Source organism: Asterias amurensis, chromosome 9 (genome assembly GCF_032118995.1).
Source record: "Asterias amurensis chromosome 9, ASM3211899v1".
Classification (NCBI taxonomy): Eukaryota; Metazoa; Echinodermata; class Asteroidea; order Forcipulatida; family Asteriidae; genus Asterias; species Asterias amurensis.
The window spans coordinates 22393931-22418174 of record NC_092656.1 but is presented as its reverse complement, the minus strand read 5'-3'; the positions used below and the strand labels follow the sequence as shown (position 1 = coordinate 22418174).

The window sequence follows — 24244 nt, the reverse complement described above, 5'->3', positions numbered from 1 at the left end:
ATTAGAATGACGTAAACCACGCGCATGCTCATTACACGCTATACCGCCATCTTCTCGTGACTTTTTCATGGAGGGTCTAGTCTATTGAGAATCTGCGGTAACGGAATGAATTAAAGATTTTCATAATTCTCACTTTCTTTTCTTAAATAATCTACTGGTGTGTACTCAACCAGAATTTTCCAACGTAACTGGTGAATACGTAGTATGACAGATTACGATAGCAATCCTTTTGCTGATCCCGAGGCCGCCAATCCTTTCCAGGTGAGTTTGGTTAATAAATTGAAATGTGAATGCCGTTGATTTGCCTTTGTGTACGGGGGCCCCTTTGCCGGTGAGTTGGTCGCTGGTAGCGGCCACGTCGTAGCACAACCGTCTGGTTCAGTTGTGGGCGTCGCGTTCGGTCGATCGTTTTGCAATGCTGTACCTATCCCTCATGTCCCTATGCATGTTTGGTTGAAGGTATTCTGTCACTGTATATTGAGCCGGCAAAAAAATGTCCTAAGAAGACACATCATCACGTCACATCACCGCATTTGTGTGTACATGGTGTACGGGATGGCTTAAAAAGATTAAATTATATTCATAATATTGGCTGGCCAAATAAAAAACACAAGTGCAATCACAATTGTTCAATGTCTCACTGTGTCATCATGGTCATTGTCTGTATTTATTTGTATTTTGTGCAATTTATTAATTTATTTTGTTGGCAGATGTTATTCATTTTCGTGTGAATATGAAGATATTAAATTTATTAAAAGAAAGATTCAAGAATAAAATAAGACGAATTAATTACATTCTCATTTTTATTTTGAATTTATTATTATTTATTGGCATACAATTGACAGCAATTGCTGGATGCGTCTGTCCCTCAAATCCAAATGTAATGGTAATGTGGTGGTAACAATGCATGCAGCTTCCGTAAATACCAACCTTCATTCAACCTCAATCTTTCGGTCAAAACTCAATCTGATCTGAGTCTCGCTCTTAGATTTTACATGTCATAATGATATTGATGTAAAAAATGATTGTTTTTGTTGGGTCAAGTGTTTATGAAGGGCATAATTATTCTTTGTACTATGTACATGTTGTTCGGTGTAGACCTGTGGATCTGTACTCACTTTGCAAAATTTTGACAAATGCAAATTTGTCAACAAAAATATTGTTTACATGAGTACAAGTTTACCGGGTCTAACTCTACGATGAACATTTTGTACACTTTCGTTTACTGAGTTTTAACAACTTAAGAGAAGATTGAAAATTCCAAGCTTTCCAACCAAATGAGTACAGTAAATCTGAAAAATGTACATTTGTAGGCTTTAAAATTGAGACATCAAAACCATCAAGCCTTAAATTTCACAGAGAACACCATTGGCCTCACACCGGGCCCATGATTCAATGTATGCCTTTGTCATGGCCTATACATGTACATGTAGGTGTTCCTCATATTTTCCCCAATATAGATTGATGGCGAGTGGCCTTGCCAGCTCATTGCTAAAAAAAAAAAAAAAAAATCCAGGAAAGGTGTACATCTATAGGGCCTACTGCCTAGACTTATTTAGATGTATACTTCAACGGCTCATGTCACAGTATTTTAAACACATAAGGCCATTGGACTTATGCCTTGCAGTGCTGATGGTGTTTGGAACTGAGCAAATGTGTACAGGTGTACCAACTGATCACACCCGATCTTAACTATGTGATACATTGTACAATATGGTTGAATGCAGTAAAAATGCACCGTATTTTTGACCGAGGAAAGCACTCTTAATTTACATATTTGTATCACTTCCGGGGGTCATTCGTACCCAAAACAGTTATTAAAGACATACATAACACCACAGACATCATATAAATCCTTTACGAACAATAACACCTTAAAAAAGAGCCGCTATAATTCACCTCAAATGCAACTTAAAACTACAGCGCAACAAAAGTGACAGAGCACCAATTACAACTGTGCAGGACCGACCATGTACATGTGTGTACAATGTATCCCCCTGGAAGTGATTGTGTACACTGTATTAATGCCCCTCTCACATCAGTCATCAAAACTGCATGTTGTGTACAGCCCATTAATAAGATGTAAAGTGGCAAACAATCTTGTAATAAAGTGTCATGCTGACTGTGAAAGCCAATGTGGCATTCTCATCTCCATGGGAACCATCATATTGACATGATTGAGAATTGACCTTCAGCAGGTTTCGCATGACGTAATGCCAGCAAACAGCAGAAGGGTGATCATTAATTAGTACACCAATGAACCAATAATCAGGATAGTCACAATATAAGTTATCACACAAGCAAAGTGCACAAACCCTTTGATACGTAAGGAATTACTTGTTTTGTTACGATATATCGTTGTATGAAATATTTTTGATTTTCAACGTTTGCAAAAATTTAACATTTCCGTTATAACTTGGCAAGTAAGGACCACTTGAGAAGGAAAACATAACTCAATTTGACTTGTGTAAATAAAGGGAAGGTCTTTGTGTTTTTAAATTAATAAATTAATGTTATTGTTTAACTGAACAGTTGCAAAAAATTGTAGGAAAGCTAAAAGGAAACAATTAAAGTCAAATAAAGTTGGGCAAAGTTTTCTTAATTTTGGAAAGTGTGTTTCAAAGCAGCAGAGTGGACCAGTTGTAATACAAAGTAGCTATTGTCACAGATACACTAGACCTTTACTTTACAACCACTTGCTCTATGCTACAACCATGACAACAACACAGTCAGGTGACCGTATGTAGGGTCCTATTTTACTTAAAAAGGGGGGCACTGTAAGGTACTTTTATGAAAAAGCTGTTTTCAGGATTCATCTCAAATTAAGACCATAAACCTGCACATGTTGTACAATGTACACTACATACATGTACCATGGAGGTAGAAATACATGTAGTATACCGGTGTGGATGTACAACTTCAAGTCCATACAGTGTATCCACAAGACAAGGTTAGACATGTTAGAGTTCTAAGCTTAATTAGAGACCATAGCACCAGTTCATTGTATGTTTATATCAAACCATAAGTACAATTTCTCCATGCTTAAAAGCAGTGGACACTATTGGTAATTACTCAAAATAAGTATTAGCATAAAACCTCACTTGGTAACTAGTAATGGGGAGAGGTCGATAGTATAAAACATTGTGAGAAACGGCTTCCTCTGAAGTGACGTAGTTTTCAAGAAAGAAGCAATTTTCTGACGAATTTGATTTTGAGACCTCAAGTTTAGAACTATTTTATTACAAGAGTGCTTTTTCTTTCATTATTACATGTATCTCCCAACTTTGATGACCGATTAAGCTCAAATTTTGACAGGTTTGTCACTTTATGCATAGGCCCCTATATGTTGAGATACACCAAGTGAGAAGACTGGTCTTTGACAATTACCAATAGTGTCCACTGTCTTTAAACTAAGGGACTTTTATGGGGAAAATGTAATCCCATGCTGGTACTTGTACGAGCACAAAGACCATGACCACCAGTGGCACCAGTAGGCATTGATGAATGCCTCTTTTGCCTGCATGGAGTAGGAGGCATGCCCTAGTGCCAGTGACTAATATTGTGGTCTTGTATTTCATGTGAATTAAGACCTGCCACCAGCATGACCAGGTTGACTCATCCAGTGTTGTGTAAACAATCCTATCACATGAAGCTTGACAATCAGGTTTACCATTTACTAAATAATGTGTGAATACAACATCATTTAATTTCAATCAATTACAGTCTCTTATTAACTCAAACAGTAATTCCATGGTGGTCTGCTGGACGGAGATTACTAATAAAAGCGAGCCACACAACCTTAGGTGACTATGGCATGACAAGTGTATTGCTTACTCACTTTGTGACTACAGGTCTACTGGATTTATTGATTGTGTTGATCAATAAGGCCTACATGTACTCAGCAATGGGTAGACTGTAGACAAAATACATGAATCTGAAACATGTGAGCAAACACCATAATGTACAGTGTATCCATGTAAATGTGTAAAATACTGTAGGTCTCTACGATGGGCAGCTTCTCTGTGTCGACCCTACGTTGGTCATTTGGGTGAGCCCCTGACAAGAGCTAATCGAACGAAGATCACGCGTCCTCTCGTGGTGACGTCATGCACCTCGGTGACCCGTTCCACAAGCAGGGCATTTGGGGCTGACCGGGGTGAGCCCCTGGAATGACGTCAAAGCTATTCGAACGCTTTGGGGGTAGATCGGGTCGACCCGGGGAAGCTACATGTAATACCGGTAGTACGCACCCAATATAGTACATGTACACGTCTCCTGTAGGATGGGTGGGGGAGGGGCACAGAAACGCTCTCTTGAATGGCCTACATTTTTGTAAGTAATAATTTAAGTGAAAGCTCCTTCTCCCTCTCCCACATATTTAGTTGGTTTCCCTAATTGGCTGATGAAAGGGTACAATGTGTATATGTAAGTAGTCACCATGACTTGTCTGTCGGTTACTGAAAAAAAAACTTGCAGGCCAAGTCATTGTCTAACATAATTGTGCTTTTATGCTTTCACGGCTCCACTAATGTAGAAACAAAATCTCATTCAAATTAAATCGAAGGTGCAGTACAATGTATGCACAGCACCACCACCAACCATGCATCCATAAATGTTAATGTGTTTGGTGGTTGCTATTAATGGATATTTTGACATAATTTGTACAAGTTGATAACTCACCTTATGTCTGATGATATTGCCAGGGATCGCCATCATCTTTTCTGGCAGCCCAAGTAGCTTTGCAGCCGAGGGAAGATGCATGGTGCCAAACTTTGCGGAGATCCCTTTTTTCATATTCTTTGAATCCACCAGGCACTTCTTGTCTTCTGAGCCAACACAGTTGTACTGAATATTTTCAAATTGTGATTTTATTTTTGAGAATTATACTGGTCTGTACGCACACGTGTAGAGCGAGTGAGACAACGACATGCTTGAGCTGTTTTAAAGCCAGGGTAACTTGACTTGTTATTGTGTATGTAAATTGTGAAATGAAATGTTAATAACCTGCTTTTGTTTCCAAATGGTTTTAGGCAAACACGTACAATTTTGTGTACTTTAGGTTCTATTACGTAAACAAAATTACCTTAAAAAATATTATGTACAGCTTCTTGTTTCTTTCATACAGCACAAGTACAATGTACACAATATGGCAGCAGTGCATGCAAGCGGATATATACTCCGGTCTCTGTTTGCATTGCCGTAAATTTAATATTTTACCAGATGTTGATAGCGTTTTTCATTCCCAGCCAAAACCATTGCTAGGCGTGGACACGGTTGATTAATGGTCGGACCTTAATTCAGATCAGATCAGATCACAGGTTTATAACCCAATAACTTGTATTTATGGTAATCATCTCGAGTCGTATGTAATGTACTGTGTACACACTCTGTATTAAGGTAGTAACAATTGTTATGCCAATTACTATTGTATTAGGCCAATGATTACACACAATAATAACAATTCAAACAAAATTCTAGCAAATTTGACTTTGTTTTAAAACTATTTACTAAGTATGGCACCGGCAGGCCTGATGTGTTTTTCACCAACAATGAGTGATTCTTTTCTCATTTTCCAACCTTTCTATCTGTGAGCAGGATGAGCAGTCATGATGTACATGTACATTGTCATTCATTAACTCGTCCGCAAAGTCGTGCGTATAAAATCAGAGCAGTCGGAAATTCAGATTTCTTGTAAAGTAAAACAGGCCTACAAGTGGAGTGGCTTTGTTTGGTTCTACAAATGTAGCTCTGTACCAGCAGATTTAAACACAATGGTGACCGTTTACAATCAGAAATTGCTCAAATCAGCATAGAGTGTCATAAAAATGCACAGTATTTAAAGGCAGTGTACACTATTGGTAATTACTCAAAATAATTATTTTTAGCATAAAATCTTACTCGGTAATGAGTAATGGGGAGAGGTTAATAGTAAAATACATTTTGAGAAATGGTTCCCTCTTAAGTCTTAAGTGGCTTAGTTTTTGAGAAAGAAGTAATTTTCCACGAATTTGATTTCGAGACCTAAAGTTTAGAATTTGAGTTCTCAAAATCAACCATCTGAAAGCACACAACTTCATGTGACAAGGGTGTTTTTTCTTTAGTTATTACATGTATCTCACAACATCAATGACCAATTGAGCTAAAATTTTCACAGGTTTGTTATTTTATGCATATGTTGAGATGCAACAAGAGAGAAGACTTGTCTTAGACAATTATCAATAGTGTCCAGTGTCACTAAGATTATTCAGAGTTGTAAAATGCATATACGTGTTGGAGCGACATTGCTTACGATTCCTACAATGTACGACTACCAGCAGAATAAGACAAAATGATGACGGTTAACAATCCGACTTTGCTCAAATCAGTACCAGAGTGTTTTATGCAAACAGTACCTGAGCATAGTTGTACAAAAACTGATTAAAATGGGCTTGACTAATTTTGCACGCCGAAAGTTGAAATAGAGCGTTAATGTGTAAAAATGCGTGCATCACATAAAAAGCGCAACGCACAGGGCAACTGACTCCCAAAATGGGGCATCCATTGGACATGAAATTGAAGATGATTTACTCAGTTTGGTAAAGGTAGATGATTTGTTATTGTTTATAACTTTCATTATCATATGAGGAGACCCACTTTTTCCACTACTGTAACTTTGAGGGGAGAAAGGGATAGGCCTACCTCTCAAAAGTATGGAACCCTTTCATGGTAAGAAGTACTGCAGCTCTTGTAAATGGAACAGTTTGAGAAACAATTCTTTTCAAATGCCATGAATGGTTTTAGAGAGAGGCAATTTAAAGCATATTCTGTCTTGGATGAAATGTTTCGGAGATAGTGTATTTCAATCACAGATTTTTCTTTCTGTATGAACTTACAACGCTTTTCGGTAATATCACTTTTAAAATTAAATTATTACAGTGGGCCTATGGTTTGATTGAATAAATAGAACATAAACTGAGGATTAAAAACAAAATCCCAAAACACACACAAAATTAGTTGCCTTTAAACTTAATCCAGGCAGTCAATGCATGCACAAGGCTAATTTAGGGTTAATTTAAAGGATTTTACGCAAGCCGATTGTTTGGATAAGAAAATGATCAATAAAAAAAAAATCTACACTGCTTGTCAATTAAAATCTTTGTTTGTGTGTTGCTCAAGGCTGGTAACGTGCGGTACACGGCTTGAGAAAGGAACTCAATAAAGCCAATTATGTGAGTGGCAAAACTAAGAGTTTTAAAGTATTTACATTAAAATAAATCTAGACTACATTGGGCCGGTCTACACACTGTTCAATACCTGATTGTCAAATGTACAATGACGTGTTCCTGGTACAAACTGTAATGTATGTTCACAACATGTGCAAGTAAGGGTACTGTACACATGTAGGTTTATAATACTGTATTACTAGTGTTAAGGAAAAATTATACACAGCACACAAAATTAATAAGCATACACATACCGCTAAGTAGACCTACAATGTACATGTTATACTGTACATGACATATGGATAGAGTATGCAAATCTTTCTGACATCTGGGTTTTGCACATGCAGGCCATGAATTATGCATAAAATTATGATAATTTGATTATTTGTACTGGCATTTGCATTGTATTATTTGTTCCTATATTTACAACGCATCGACCATGTTGACAACCTCTGTTGAGATATTGATTTTTATTACACGCATATTTAGCACGTTTTAAACAGAGACAGTGCTAATTTTGTATGCCAGACTGAACCCTAATGCGCAGTAGGATACAATCTGCCACTAGCTGTTCTGCATAATGTGGTACACTATGCTGTTACTCTTTGCTCTATGGTCATAGACACTACGCACACGCACACACCTACTTTACCCCGTGTCAATTTAGCAGGATGGATTTATACTAAGACTAGCGAACCATTGGATACTGATTTGCACTGATGAGTACAAAGTGAAGGTACATGCAGTAAGGTAATATGCTGGACTCATCCAAGAATTCTGTTTTAATATCAAACCATTTAATGCAAAGAATGATGTTTCTGATGTGGAGAGGCTGATCAATAAAATGAATCGTACAATGCTCGTGGGCATGCTAATGTTCAGCATTGTACATTAGGCCTTCATGTACTTACGTACGTACACATACCTGTAGGCCTGGTGGATGTATTTTTATCTTATTACGAGCAAGAAGGTAGTGGGTGGATCAAGGAGATATATTTGTACATGTACGTACATGTACGTATGTACACTACAGTAATTATGTGTCACTGGATTTTTTTTAGTGGAATAGGCAATCAAAAGCAATTTAATGAATTGAGACAAATATGCCTAGCCCTCTTAATACTGTTTCATGCCTTCATACATGTACACTGTATAATACAATGTTACAATATATAGACAATTGATTTACAAATGAGATGAGGCAGATATTTTAGAATCAAATGATTCAATGCAGTTTGTGGTCACTTCTCATGCATGATGTCATGGATGTTAACCATCACAACCATGTCCAATATTTTGTTAATACTGTAGCGGCGGTGCTGATCGACCGGTAGGGGGCGCCAGCATGACTCCCATCGGAGCACCGCTGGCAACTCAAGCAGGCCGATCGGTATATCTCCACTTGGTGCATTTTTTCGTCAAAATTATATATATAATTAAATAATAATCGTATACATACGTTTTTAGTGTCAAAATAAGGCTGCCAACCTAAAGCTCTATTCATGCTTTTTGTGAATGCCGTTGTGTTTTGAATTGGTAAGGACAGTTTTTCCTATTATTGTAGCGCAAGAAAATTTGCTTCGCACATGTCGCAGGAAGAATTTGCAGGATTAAAGAATTTGCAGTATTTCCACTGACCACCTCTCTCATTTAAAAGTTTAATATAATCAACCATAAATATCACCACCTTTAACATTGTAGTGTTATGGTCATAGAGATCGTGCTCTATCAGGGGGAAATTCCTAACCCCCTTCAAGAGTGTAGTTCAAGTCCAAATAAATGTCTAATTTTAATGGGTGTTTTGATTTATTCTTTTGTTCTAAGCTGTGGCATTGTGCTTTTTTTGTTTTGATTTGCTTCTTTTGTTTTTTTGTGTTTAATAGGACCCCTCGGTACAGCAAGCTACCAGCAACTCCTCCAGAGGACTGGAGGAGTTCAACCCTTTTGAGGAACGCAATTCACAGGTGCACCTTTAACCTTAAAATGTCATAGAGCTGATTCAAAAAAGGAAAACAGTGTGTTTCAATCTCGTGGGGTGGGGGAACATTTCAATGCTAATGAGTTACTATGAAATGTAACGTGGGCTTCTGAGACTTTTTGATCAAATTTCAGATACTAAACCAGAAGGGAAAAAGGCTTTGTTCAAACCCAACTACTTTTTCATCAAGATAAAATTGCAAAAAGAAAAAAAAAAAAAAAAAACATTTTGCCAAATTTGTTTAGTGAAATAATAAACAGACAGGTTTAACTAACTTTGAAAAAACCCATACATGTACATGTAAGACTTGTACACTTGTAAACGTCATCTTATGGTGTGAACATTTTCAAAGAGCCTACTGTATGGAGAACCTTAGTGCGTACAAAGTGTTTGGTTTTGTACTTTAGGTACTTGTCAATGAAAACTTGATTTTATCATTACATGTATGTACCTGTTTGTGTCTTTAACCCAGCTCTGTGGTATTGATCTCTCGTTTAATTTAGTTTATTTTTAGAGAACGGCTGTTGAACCATTTCTTTGCTTATATTTGGTGTGCCGATTGTGTTTTTAAATAAATTGTAATTTGTATAACTTGTGGCTTTGCACTTTCACTGTCTTGCAGTTGAGTTTCAAAGTCAGTGAAATAAGGGATTTCAGGGGCAACAAGGCATAGGAGCATGGAGGCAATTGCCTTTGTTGCCTCCGTGAAGTATCAGGCCTGGCTGTGTTATTATTATTTATGTATTATTACTCCAAATTCAGACAACCACAGCCAAGAAGACAACACCCACTGTAGTCCCACCCACTCAGCCAGCCGTTATGGAGCCATCACCACCACCATATTCCCCTTCGGCCGCCCAACCAGTAAGCTAATCTTACTAAGTGTCAGGGTTATTTCTTAAAACACTCCCTGAATTGGCCTCAAACCTTCCAAATCAACACAAATGAGCTTGAATCTAGGATCCAGGCATGTGAGACTGCCTCTTTTCAGCTGTTTTCTTCTTTTTGGGTTTTGACTTTCCTCTTTTTTAATCACTTTCTGTGAACAAAAGTATAGGAATAGTATCTTTTCCTCTTTTGTTCTTGTCCAGTTTTCTCTTTTCCTCTTTTTTTCATGGATAGTTACTGACATGCCTGAGGATCCCTACTTCCTCAATCCTTTCACATCAACAATTTTTGTTTGCTTATTTATGATGCCATGTACTGCTCAATCCTCCCAAATCGACCAATGTGGGTTTATATTGGATCCCTACTGCCTCTATCCTTCTAAATCAATCAATATGAGTTTAAATGTAGGATCCATATGGCCTCATTTCTCTCAAATCAACCAATATGAGTTTATGTTCGTATGTACGCTTCCTTTCGGTTCACCCTAGAATCAAATTGATTTTTATCCAGTTATTTAAGCCCAGTTTATCACTAGACCCTGTATGATCAACAGAAAATAAAATTTGACTGATAACCAAACCAACTGATAACATCCATAGTAGATTTGATTCTAAGCACTCTAACAACCTTTTGGTGTTTTATATTCTAACAGGCACCAACCCCAGGGCAAGAGGACCTTCTAAGGAGACAGGAAGAACTTGAGAGGAAAGCAGCTGAACTGCAGAGACGCGAACAGCAGATGCGAAGTGCACAGTACAGTAGTAAGTCACTCTTGACAGTTCCTTGAATGACATCATCTGGCATGCAACTTTTCAGCTGATCAGCTGATTTCCTTTTTTTCCTTTTCAAAACAGTGCCATAGAAAGCTGTAAAATACTGCACAAAAGTTAAGTGTGATCAGCCACTTCCTCTTTTTTTTGAATTGGCCGGGTTTTTTTTCTAATGCCAACATGCACAATGGGGGCTTCACATCAAGCCTAGAGCCCAATTTCATAGAGCTACTTAAGCAGTTTTCTGCTAAGCAGAAATGAGAAAGATACCAGTCACAACTTGTACTTGTGACATGGTAGTTTGGCTGGTAACTTTATTCTAATCAGCATAATTTTAGTATGTAATACTAATAGGATTTGAAGCATAGCATGGTGAGGTATGAATATACATATTCGGTTACCGATAACACCATGTGTGTATCTACTTGCCAGGTAGAGTTTGTTCTTAGAGAACTGTCTTTCTTTACTCTACTACCGTGGAGTAGATTTATCAGATTGTTCAGGAGACTTCTAAGTTCTGAAAAAAACTTTCCTGTTTTTTAACTACTACCCAGGCGGAAGGTAGAGAAAATTGGCTGGGACTACTACTTTAGCTTATAGGATCGAAATTAACTGGCCACCGGGGAGTCAGTTCTTGTTATACTTTGCTACCTTTTTGTGCTTAAACTGACTGTTCTTATAAAGTTTTCGAATCCAGAAGAAGTCCTGAGCTGCAAGCTTAATCTCTGAGACTTTTGTTTTTCAAACTCAAGTCCATTGTCTCTAGGAACTACACTTTGTGTGTACCACACAGATCTGACATAATATCAACTTGTATTTTTTGTTTTTCAGCTCGTGTTAACAACTGGCCACCCTTACCAAGCTTCTGCCCAATGCAGCCATGTTTCTATCAAGATTTCGCAGTTGACATTCCCCTGGAGTTCCAACGTATCGTCAAAATTGGCTACTACATTTGGATAAGTATGTACTTTTCATTTGGCATTCCAGCGATAACAATGTCCCTGTTTTTATTTTTCCAGAGATTAATGGGGGGGGGGGTCGTGTTTTGGTTTAAGTCAATGTAATAAATATTTAAAGGCAAACACTGTTATAAAGAAAGACATTTTTAAAGTCACATGTGGAACTTTCAGCTGAATACAGTGTCTACTTGCTCAGAAAACAGAAAAAAAGTACACAGTATTTTCACAAGAATGTCATTCCATCAATGGATGGCAAGGTGACAGCAGATACAAACCGCATCTTAGGCCGCAGCCATCATGAACGGACACATTTATTTCACAGGACTCGAGAAAGTGCTGAGTATACAGTGCCAACACACATCGGTGTTTGGGTAGAAAAAAATTACTTGAATTAAATACGACGAAATAAAGGAAATGCAGCAAAATAATAACATCATCGTTAGCCAGGAAATAGGTGAGGGTTGAGTTCGGGCTTGAAGGTTGCTGATATTACACGGCAGTTTGTTCCAAAATTTAGAGGCAACAACAAAGAATGGACCGTGAGTTTTCCCTCTTATTTTAGCCCGAGTGTCACTATGGGCCTCCAATACACTGGCCTGATACTGCACATTTAACATGCCCCCTGCTCATTGCCCTAGTGCCCTTAAAATGCTCCAGTAGAAATTAACAATAGCCTCAAAGAGGTGCCATTTACCTAGGAGAAACTGCCTCGGTGCCCTTGCCCTTTCAAAAAAACAAAGCAATCAGGCCTGGAGCCCAAAGCAATAAAATCCATCGCAAGACAAAATTGTCAGTAATATCATAGTGATTTGTATTGTGACATCACACTGTTCTTAGCAACTACGATTGACTAACAGTTACGATCAATCTTAGCTCTTTGTGAGATCGGCCCTTGATTATTTTAAACATGAATCTCAAGCCAGAGTCACAGCCACTAATTCAGACTTGGCCGACCTCTCAATGTTTGTTTAACATGATTGCTTCCAGTCTATGTAGTCTTACTCCTACTGAACGTGGTAATTAGCCTGATCTACTTGACGCTTGGCATCAGTGCTTCAGCTGGACTTTGCTTTGGCTTCTCCTTACTCTTCCTAGCCATCCTGACGCCTTGCTCGTTTGTATGCTGGTACCGGTCAGTGTATAAGTCCTTCAGGTGAGGAGGCTGGAGGCGATTGGCCGACAGAGTGAAAAAAATCATCCATTTTTGTCAGCGTTCGCTTTTTCATCAGATGGCCAATCATTAGGACACGCATTTTCATTTGCAGTATGTTGACCCACTTCACCTGACGTCGTCATCTCGGTAATCTTGGTTGTGCTGTTCTTGGAGTCGTTGTCCCAGTGTGTCATACAGTGTAGTGCACAATAGACTGATCCATTAAGCTCTGCCCCATTGCGTATTGGCCAATCACAACTCATTGGCCACCTAAAGTCTGACATGCGTGTGCGTAAAAAACACCCTCCACTCACTAAACATCGACATTGTGTTTGTGTTTCAGCGCCACCAAGAGATCATGTCTCAGCATTTCTGCAAAACAAATGAAATTTAAAAAACTCAATCTGCATCTCATATTCATAACATCATTTGCCTCCTGTTTTTCCTTCCCCTGCCTTATTTCCATGCATCTTGGATCATCAGCTTATGTGACTCTGCTGTTCTGCAACGTCATAGTGTCATTTATGTTATTGCTGTCTGGAACTGAAAGCACTGGAGGAGTAGTCTTCGGCTTATCCATTCTTTTTGTAATCATTTGGACACCGTGCTCATTTGTATGCTGGTATCGGCCTGTTTATAAGGCATTCAGGTAACGTGTTCCACATCATAGGAAGAAACTATAAATAAATAGTAAACTTGCAGGTTCAACCACTCTTTAGTGGGAGTGTTGGCTCTGAAAAGATCGGGTGTGGTCTCGAAGTTTCAAACAGTATACTCTGCTCGTCTTCAGGAGAATGCTTATGAAGACGAGCAGAGTATACTGTTTGAAAACGTTCCGACCACACCGGATCTTTTCAGAGCTAACAAAAGAGATTTACACATGGTTGTACCCTCAAGTTTACTATTTATTTATAGTTTCTTGCTATTTATCCACACTAGTCCTAATCCACACCATGCAAACCTTCAAACAATATTTACATATATCATAGTCATTCTTAGGGTAAACTTATTTTTACTGAGTGGCCATTCAGAAATGTCAATGTTAAAAAATGCTGGTTTTTTTTTTCTTTTTCTTTTTCTTCAAAATCTTGGGTGGGTGGCTCAAAAGAAATCACTGAAAATCAAAATTCAGATTTAAAAAAACATACATGTACAAATGAAAGAGAACAGGAAGAACTACATGTGTACCAAGCTAGCCAAAATCGTAAATTTAATTCTAGATTAAGCTACTGTACAAAGTTGTTTGTTTGGGAAGAAAAAAAGTAATTTCTCACTCACCAAACATTGAAAGACTTCAGGCCTGAAGCCTTATATTTTGTACCTGAAGCACACAAGTTCTTACAACAAGGGTGTTGTTTTCTTTCATTATTTTCATGCAACTTCACTGATCAATTGAGTCCAGATTTGTTACTTTGGGATACATTGTACACCAAGTGAAGAATAATGATCTTTGACAATTACCAAAAGTGTCCAAGGGTCGATTTCACAAAGGTAGTCCTAACTTAGGACTAGTCCTTAGCAATGCTAAGAGATAGGACTGGTCCTAAGTTAGGACCAGTAACTCATCCTAACTTAGGACTGGTCCTATCTCTTAGCATTGCCTAGGACTAGTCCTAAGTTAGGACTACCTTTGTGAAATCTCTTAGCATTGCCTAGGACTAGTCCTAAGTTAGGGCTACCTTTGTGAAACCCACCCCAGTGCCTTTAAGTCATAATTCTTAGTCCAGAAATTTGAAATATTTTCTAGAAAGTACACAATTTACTGGAAATTACATTATAACGAGTTAAGCACTCGTAATTTGAATTTTTCAGTTGCTCATCATCAAACACAATTTTTGTTGACACTAATCATAAGAAGTCATTAATCATAAACAATAGACTGTTTATTCATTAGGCGCTGCTGAGTGCCCCATCAAGGCCTATCATATGTGTGTTATCATTTGTGCACATTTTGGGGCTGATAATCAGGACAATTTTCCTTGCCCGCCCACAGTGTTATTTTTTATAACTTTTTGGAGCTTTGCTAGTGATTATTTGCCTTTGAAAATTTTGTTGCCGCAATAAAACCATGACTTGCTGAAGAAAAGACTTGATACTTTACGTTGTCTTCATTTTGTTTTTCACCCATATACACCGATGTATGTTAGCAATGTATACTCAGTACTTACAACATGTACCCGAGGTCTGTCATGTCTGTGAACAAAGTCACAGTACTGAGTATACAGTGCTAACAGACATCAATGTACATGGGTAGAAACCAAAATAAGTATTCTTTATCCCCAATACAAATTTAAAATCTATTAAATTGATATTGTCTCGTAAGAAAAATATAAGTATTAGCAGAATTTTTGCCATAAGCCGTGGCCGATGGTCTGCCATGGTACGCTGGAATCTCTGACCACTTGGACCCATTTAGCTGAATCCAGTGATAAACAATAGTGGCAGCCTGTCTATTCTCGTATGCCTTATCTGTCCAACAAAAGGACATGGATCTGGCATTGGGGATTATCCAATAATGCCCAGAGGCAGAATTTAGCAGTACCTTCTGTCTCTCTTTGTACGGGTGAATAATAATAATATTTAAAATTTATAATGCGATCCTTACATACAAAATGATCAAATTGCGCAGAACGCATGTTAAAAAGCACAGAGTGAAAAGACAAAGAAAAAAGACTGGTCACAAGGCCAGTGCCCAAACAAAAAGTATGGGGATACGTCTGTCACGCCAACAGAGAACTAATAGTTACTTATTTCATAGGCCTCAGTAATGGTTTGACCTTTTCAGGAGACAAACGCCTCTAACCCTATCCAAGCTAAAATGCTAAACTAACTGGCAAGGTTAGTAATAGAAAAAATGATACATCATTAACAACCAGCTGTTTCCTAATGACATGAAATTAAAATGATTATACATTTTTATTATCTTTGTGTTTACAGAAGTGACAGTTCCTTCAGTTTCTTTATGTTCTTCTTTGTCTTTGGTGTACAATTTCTGTGTACCGTTGTGCAAGCGATAGGAATCGACCAATGGGGATCATGGTAAGTATTAAACCCCTTGCCCATTTGCAGTAGACCGATCCATTAGGCTCTGCCCTTGGCGCACGTGTGAGCAAGAACACGTGAGCCTCTCCAATGCCATTCTGCACAACTCTGCTGCGAGCGCAAATTGTGTGCAGGTCGGACCATATTTTGTTGGACTTTTGGTTTTGCAAAGGGTTGTGATTGGTCAAAAGGCAATGGGGAGGAGCTCAATGGATAGCTCTATTCTTTCTTGCTGCTCACTCTCAAGAATACAGATCATTCGGAGGGGAACAAAAGTATTAAATGTGCAGTTTTTTCCAGAAGGGAAGTTTTACATTCGATAATCACTCTTAAAATTAATGGCAATAATAACTCATTAGGTAGAAGCCTATTGGTTCAGCCATTTTGAGAGTGCTGTGGAATGAATGTAGGTCAAAGGTGAATGTACACGCCGGTCTAGAGGCAGGTCTCTGGCGTTATTTGCAAGCCTCGAAGTGTAACATCACATGTTTAGGCTAGAGGGAGCCCAGCCCAGCAGGCCATTTATCATGGATTTTTACATTCATTTGAAACTCATCCCTGATTGTATGTGGTTCTTTTATTGTTTTGTTGCAGTGGTTGGATTAATGGCTTTACCACCATCGGTGGAGCCGAAGGAGCGTTTCCTACTGCAGTTGGTGTCATGATGCTCATCATGGGACTGCTCTTCACACTACTTGCCATAGGCATGGCTGTTTATCTCACAAGGGTAAAAACATTCTCTCTGTTTCATTTTGACACATTTTTTTTTCACGAAGTTAGAGGCACTGGACACTTTTGGGTAATTACCAATAATCGATGTTAGCCGAAACACTTACTTGGTATCAAGCAACAGAGGTCTGTTGATAGTATAAAACATTGTGAGAAACAACTATCTCTGAATTGCACGGGTTGTGGGTTCGAATCCTACCCGAGTAATATGCCTGTGATATTTTTTTCACAGGACTCGGGGAAAGTACTGAGTGTACAGTGCTAACACACATCGGTGTATGGGTACACTGCTCCACTAGAGTCACTAATTGACAATCATAATGTTCATAAAATGTTCTACGCTAATGACACTCAACTGTATGTTGCATTTAAATGTTGTCTGGTTCCTTTACACTCCTATAGGTACATGGCTTGTACCGGAGCACAGGCGCCAGTTTCCAGAAAGCCCAGGAGGAGTTTGCGCGAGGAGTAGTGACCAACCCTGGTGTTCAGTCTGCAGCTAAGGATGCCGGTAGAGCAGCAGCAACTGGTGCTGCTGATGCCGCTGTGGGTGGTGTTAGTGCATCCTTGAGTCCACAGAGCATGAATAAAATGTAAAATTATCATCAACATAGCACCTGCAAGTTTAGCCCCCCTGCAAGTTTAGCCATCTGCAAGTTTAGCCCCCATACATGTAGGTGAGTGGCACCAAAAAGTGTCATGTAGTACCTACTACTGTAGCGTCTTTAGGTATGGCACCCTCATGTTCAGGTGAGCGGCGCATGCAGGTGAGTGGCAACTACAGGTGAAGCACTTAAAGGCGCTATACCTACAGGTGTAGAGCCTGTAGGTATGGCACCTTCAGCTGGGTGTCACATTTGTTGCATCTGAAAGTGTAGTACCTATTTGTGTACAACCTGTATCACAAGGCAAGTGCTGGTGTTGCACCTATATACAAACTGGTGTGGCAGCTATTTGTGTAGCACCTATTGTGTACATGTAACATCTACTTGTGTAGCATCTACTGATGTTGCACCTATGTCCTGGTGTATCACCTGTACATGTACTGGTGTGGTACCTACTGGTGTAGCACCTCCAGGTGTGGTTCCTACTGGTCTAGCACCTACATGTACTAGTGTGGCACCTACTGGTGTGCTACCTACTGGTGTAGCACCTACATGTACATGTACTGGTGTGGCACTTACTGGTGTGCTACCTGTACTGGTGTGGCACCTACATGTACTAGTGTTGCACCTACTGGTGTGCTACCTACTGGTGTAGCACCTACTGGTGTAGCACCTACATGTACATGTACATGTACTGGTGTGGCACTTACTGGTGTGCTACCTGTACTGGTGTGGCACCTACTGGTGTGCTACCTACTGGTGTGCTACCTACTGGTGTAGCACCTACATGTACATGTACATGTACTGGTGTGGCACTTACTGGTGTGCTACCTGTACTGGTGTGGCACCTACTGGTGTAGCACCTACTGGTGTAGCACCTACATGTACATGTACATGTACTGGTGTGGCACTTACTGGTGTGCTACCTGTACTGGTGTGGCACCTACTGGTGTGCTACCTACTGGTGTGCTACCTACTGGTGTAGCACCTACTGGTGTTGCACCTACTGGTGTGCTACCTACTGGTGTGGCACTTACTGGTGTGCTACCTGTACTGGTGTGGCACCCACTGGGTTGGCACCTTGTTTTGCACTTGCGTATTGCACCAGCGTATTGAAACTGCAAGTGTACCTTGGGTACTATATTTCTGTGTACAGATCATTTAATGTAGCTTTGTGATGGCCTACTATCTAAATAGATAAATATTTAAAATCTGAACCGTGTAACACTTGGAATATACAATTCATTTAATACAATGTTTAAGCTGACTGTGGCAAGGGGTCGCATTCTTGTCACGGCCGTGTTGATTTTGTTATGAATTGTTTATTCTGTGGAGTTTTGTCACAGTGCAGGGATCTTGTGTTTTTGTTTTTTCCCCACTCAAAGTAATATAACCATATCCAGGCCGGAGTGGTATAATAGCCTGGTCCCATTTTTTTGTTTTCTGATGAGATTTCGTATTCATCTTGGTATCTGGACACAGGGAAACAGGCACAGATTGTGGTAGCACAATACAGTTCAGTTAGCGTGTATGCCTAAAAATGTACCTGTGAACTCATTTGTTACACTAATCGCAGAGTTGGTTTTGTTTTGTTTTCCCACTGTTGTTCTGGAGAATTCGCAAGGCCATATTGTACCTGTGAACTCATTTGTTACACTAATCGCAGAGTTGGTTTTGTTTTGTTTTCCCACTGTTGTTCTGGAGAATTCGCAAGGCCATACTTGCTCTCCATCAAGTATAAATTGTTTAATTACCCTCGGAAGTTAATAAAATGAATGGAGACTTAGCGAGAGATGCAGTTTCACAAAATTGCTTTAAAGCCATTGGACCCTTTCGGTAAACAGTGTTGTCCAAGGCCCACACTTTGTGTACCACAACTTCTATATCAAATAACAAACCTGTGAAAATGTAGGCTCAATCGGTCATCGGAGTCGGGAGAAAACAACTGAAAAACCCACCCTTGTTTCCGCGCGTTTCGCCGTGTCATGACATGTGTTTAAAATAAATCCGTAATTCTTGTTAACAAGAACTTATATTGTTTTGCTGTTTTCTCAAAAAGTAAAGCATTTCATGGAATAATATTTCAAGAGAAGTCTTTCACCATTGCCTTCTGTAAACCCTGTAAGTTATTTGTAAATCTGTGAACTTTTTTTTTTTCTGAACCGAAAGGGTCCAATCGCTTTAAAAACAAAGCACAAACACTTAGCAGAATACTGTTACCAGCTAAAACACCATTTGGTTTGTACAATCTGTGACTGGTATACTAATTTTGTTTGCTTAGCAGAAGTTGTTAAAGCAACAATTTCTGATTAAGCAGTTTTATGAAACTGGTGTCTTGCTTCCCTGTTGGTTTTGAACAACCGCCAACATTGTGTGCAAATCGGGAAATATTTCATGAAAGCCTTTGAATGTTCAATACTTAATCAAGAAACTAATTGAGGTAAGATTTGTAAGTTGTAAAATAGTAAATGTTATATGCAGTACTAGTGTATAGAAAAAGAGTATGGCTATAGACGAGCATGTCACAGTCACACAGAATGCAGTCTAGTGTCTTTAATGCCCGATTGCATTATTTTTATTATGATGTTTTTGCAGGGTTTTTTCTTCTTTTTTTTCGTTTTGTTCGTTTTGTTTTGCAAGGATCTCAATGAACAGATTGAAAAATAAAATTAGAATGCTGTGGACCTATTAATTTGCCCTTTGTTTGGGATGTTTTGGAAATATTTTTGGGCATCTGAAGAGCTGTGTTTCTGAGCTCTGCTTGGTCCAGAAATTTAGTCTTAATGGCGAATCTCTGTAGGTGAACCGTTCCTACACATCGCACACACATTAGAATATCTACGTTAATACATAATGCAAATTTTTGTTTTTACTAATCGTAAAAAGAAGGGTTTTTTTTTTGCCTCTAATTTGAATCGGTATATTGCATCCAGGTAGACGAAGGCACCATGACCCTGTGTGTATTGTTGGAGATACGAGACAATATTACACATTGCTGTATAATATAAGATACCCTTAAGGCCGAGTCACACTGCAGCGATAACGATAACGATAATGATTTCGAAGCAAAGACAACACTTTCTATTGGTTGAGAATTGCTAAGCACTTTCAACCAATCGAGGGCGAGCATTTGTTAACGTTTTTGTTCTTGTTATTGAGACTAGTGACCGGGCTTTTAGCCATGTCAAAATCTAGTTACTTTGGCTACAGCTTTGGCTCTTGGCTGCAGTGACTGCATTCAAGAATTGATCTTATAAGCAATCCAGACACAGCCACCGGCCACTGCTCAAGCCTTCAAGTTGAACTCGGCCTAGTTCAACATTTTTACATGCGCACATAGACTACTCTAAAAAATATCAAAGCCCTTCCACTCCACGCATAACTCTCAGTCAATGATAGACTTTTTAGCTTTTTACTTGTAGGCTTGTGACACTGTTTACAATTATGAAGCGCTTCTAAGTGAGTGCACCAGTGACTGACTGATTGATTGATTGATTGATTGATTGATTGAACATGGCAAATGTACACCAATCCTTCTGGTCACCAGCTTACACAACATAAAGAAGATGAACTCTGTGCTACAAAAGAACATTGTATGACTGTATACCAGTGCTATCTATATAGGATTCATGTCTATGCCTTCACATGGACGTAACAGCTCCCTTTTTATACCTTGTATTGCTGTCAGTATGGTGTTGTATTGTCTCTGTTATATTTACACATGTATAAGAAGTATGTGTTTGGACAGACTTTCCCCTTACCATGTTCATAATTACACCTCTACCCCCAGATCATTTGGGATAAATAACTATGTAACATTATTCCCGACCGTTTGGTGTTTGTACATATTAACAACAGTGGGTTAGAATAGAATAAGTGATAAGTGTTGGAACTTATAGTGATGGACTTGTCTGTATACAGGCATGTAATTTCTTAGGATTTTTCCTAATGCCAGGATTTTCTCAGAAATCTCCTCGAGCCGTCATATTTTCTTGGAAGAAGTAAAGGAGTCACCAAAGGGAGAAGAAATAGTCCACACCGTGTCAAAACCGGTGTTTTTTAATGATGCACAGAGTTTAAAAAACCTCCCGAAATGTCAACATCTGAGAGTTTTTGGTCTAGCAAAGGAGGGAACCCAACCCCAGCATGCCAATTATTGGGAAGTGTTCACATTCATCGAATCTCATCCATGTGTGTAACATTTAGGATTAACAATCAATCAATGTAAGATTTGACCACTTGGCTAAAATATGGAACTAACACACTTCATGTGTTAGTCTGAAATGCCCCTTTGAGGTACAATTTTTGGCGTTGCCTGTTGATCCATATGTATAAATTGATGGCACAGGTTGTAATCCCAAAGTAATCCTGTGACTCTCGAGTCTTGAGTTTCTAGTCGTTCGTGTGACCAGCGTGTTTTCAGCTCTTACTAAAGCTTGCTAAAGCTCTCTTAAGTGGTGTAATATGATAAATTAACAATCCAAGTGCACGCCAAAATTAGCTTTTGTAATATTGACAACCAATTTGCCGTTTATCCGCATATATGTAAATAAAGTCCCATGTCTATTTCTTATAATTAACAAATTAAATTTGTAAAGTAAACATTCCAAGAATGATTTTGTAGTGGTCATTTCTTCACAATGACAGTGGATTTATTTCAAGCAAGTACAATTTTTGGTTAAACCTTTAAATTAACTATTTATGTTATATTCCCCTATCTGTCTCTAGTGAAAGTGTTCATCTAGAAACCTAGTATGCTTAACAATTTGTAGGGCTTGTTTATTTGTAGAGATGTTTTAAACAACTTGGATATAAGGGAGAACATCGTTATAAAACCATTTATAGCATCAGTCTCCCCGAAAAAAAAAATGATCAGTCTAAGAGGTAGAATTTTTTGAATTTGGAGGAACTTTACATAGAGGTGAATGCCCTAATCTAGATGTTAACAATGGATGGAAAAAATAGCTAGAAAACACTAGAAAATGTTTTTCTTTACTACACGAGAACTTGGGCCCAATTTCCAAAAGTTGCTTAAGCAGCAATTGGTGTTTAAAAAATGTCTACTAAAAAGAAAATGAGCATGATACCAGTAACAGATGATACATGTGTGATGGTGTTATGAATGTTATTCTGGTAAGCATAATTGTGTTGTGCTTAGCAACTTTTGGCCCTTAAGCAGCTCTATGAAATTGTGCCCAGCATTTCAGTCAATATAGTTTGTTCATGTAAAGTGTTGTACCAACACCTCATTCATATTACGGTGTACAATGTATGATATAGCATCCCTTGAACTTGTGAAGGTTTTTTGGTGTAAAAGACGCATCAGTTTCGTGGCTCTGCTTATTGTGGCTTTCTGTCATTATGGTTCCCTGTAAAGCACATACTTCTTACCGCCTGGGTCCAAATTCATAGAGCTGCTTAACAATAAGTGCTTAAACATTATCTGCTTAGCAAAACTGAGCAGGATACCAGTGACTTTGCACATGAAGAATTGGATGTTGGCTGGTACTCGTGTTCTAGTGAAGCATCATTTTGGTGTGCTTGACTACCTTTTGTGCTTAAGCAGCTAGCGTTAGCGCAGAATTCCGCGGTAAGCAGAGTCATAAAATTTGACACAGGTAACCCTTCATGCCTTTATGAAGAATTGTGCTAGGAGCTTGAAGCAATAATGGATGTGTTGTTTTTAAAGGTAGCATTTTGCGTGGAAATTGTGGTACTGTAATCTATCAATATGGGCATTTATAGTAAGTGGTATTTAGTTGTTATGAAATGGCCCGAATTTCATTTAATTACATGTATACCCTTTTAAACACTAAAACTTGCTAAGCAAAAACAAGTCTTGCTTAGCAGATACATTTTACCAGTGCAATTTTTCATAAAATTTACATTGTTGCACTAATTTTTCGCTTAGCAAAGAACTTTGGCTGGTGGCCTATTTTGGGTAAACACAACCATTTTGAGTTTTTCCTTAAATTATTTTTCGTGCACCTGAGCAGCTCTTTAAAATTTGAGCCTTACACACAGTATATAAATTCATATACACTTTTTTTTTTAAACATAACATTACAAACAGCCGTACATGTGTTGTTCTGAGGTAATGTTTTTTACGTGCCCCGTCTGCATTTGTATTAATCAAAATTACTTTGGATGTGTCAAGAAATATTACCAAATATTCAGAAAACTGTGTCTTTGTATTAAAACTTAAAACTACGTAGGGTTTGTAGTAACCATTAATAATTGAGATGTATAAATGAATACTGTATTAAAAACATTAAATTAAACAAGTCTCTGCACACATGGTTATTTTATTATTCTTGGAAAAAGCCTTTCAAATACGTCTTACTAAATTTTCTTTCCTCCTTTTGAAGTTGGGTTCTGAAGGAGATTTATTTTGCTATAATTATAATAGTAGATATCAATACAGTTGGCCATTCTGTGTTAATTAAACAAGTTTGAGTTTAGTTTAAAAATGCAAAGTATAAAAATGAGCTGTATCACATTCGTAAAGACAATAATTAAATATTGTAAAAAAAAAAATAATAAAAATAAAATGTGATATGCATGTCATGTTTATATGGTAGCATTAACGTGAATAAATTATATAGAAGTTTTGTTCACCCTCATGCTGTCAGTGAGATTCCAACTGTTTTAGGAAAGAATTACAAAATGAAAAGGTTAGCGACAGTAATAACTGTTGCCAAACAGTGGTGATGAATTGAGAGGGGGGGCCTTGCAAAAATGACACGCCCATGAGACATGCCCTATTATGAGTTATACTTTTTTATTAAAGAGATGTTAAATTTGCACCGGGATAAAGAACATTAATTTTGGTTTTTACCCATACAGTGCCACAGTAGACTTGTGAACAAGTCGTTAATGGTCCCACGCGGTGAGATAGTCGAGTTGTGGCGGTGCTTT

At 38.4% G+C, this 24244-nt stretch overlaps 1 protein-coding gene across 3 annotated transcripts; it reads left to right on the top strand.

The window, feature by feature from the left end:
- The first annotated feature begins 31 nt into the window (after positions 1-31).
- On the top strand, positions 32-23949 carry LOC139941391 (secretory carrier-associated membrane protein 1-like). Of its 3 annotated transcripts, none has more exons than XM_071937861.1 (9): positions 32-261; positions 9086-9166; positions 9943-10044; positions 10721-10829; positions 11670-11798; positions 12785-12950; positions 15888-15989; positions 16587-16719; positions 17124-23949. In XM_071937861.1, the coding sequence occupies exons 1-9, from the start codon at positions 205-207 to the stop codon at positions 17316-17318; spliced, it is 1074 nt and encodes a 357-aa protein (XP_071793962.1). In that variant the 5' UTR covers positions 32-204; the 3' UTR covers positions 17319-23949. The 3 variants fall into 3 exon arrangements, with proteins under 3 accessions (XP_071793962.1, XP_071793961.1, XP_071793963.1); XM_071937860.1 differs by lacking the exon at positions 12785-12950 and adding an exon at positions 13434-13599 and having other exon boundaries at positions 34-261; XM_071937862.1 differs by lacking the exons at positions 32-261; positions 12785-12950 and adding exons at positions 7796-7952; positions 13434-13599.
- Positions 23950-24244: the final 295 nt, after the last annotated feature.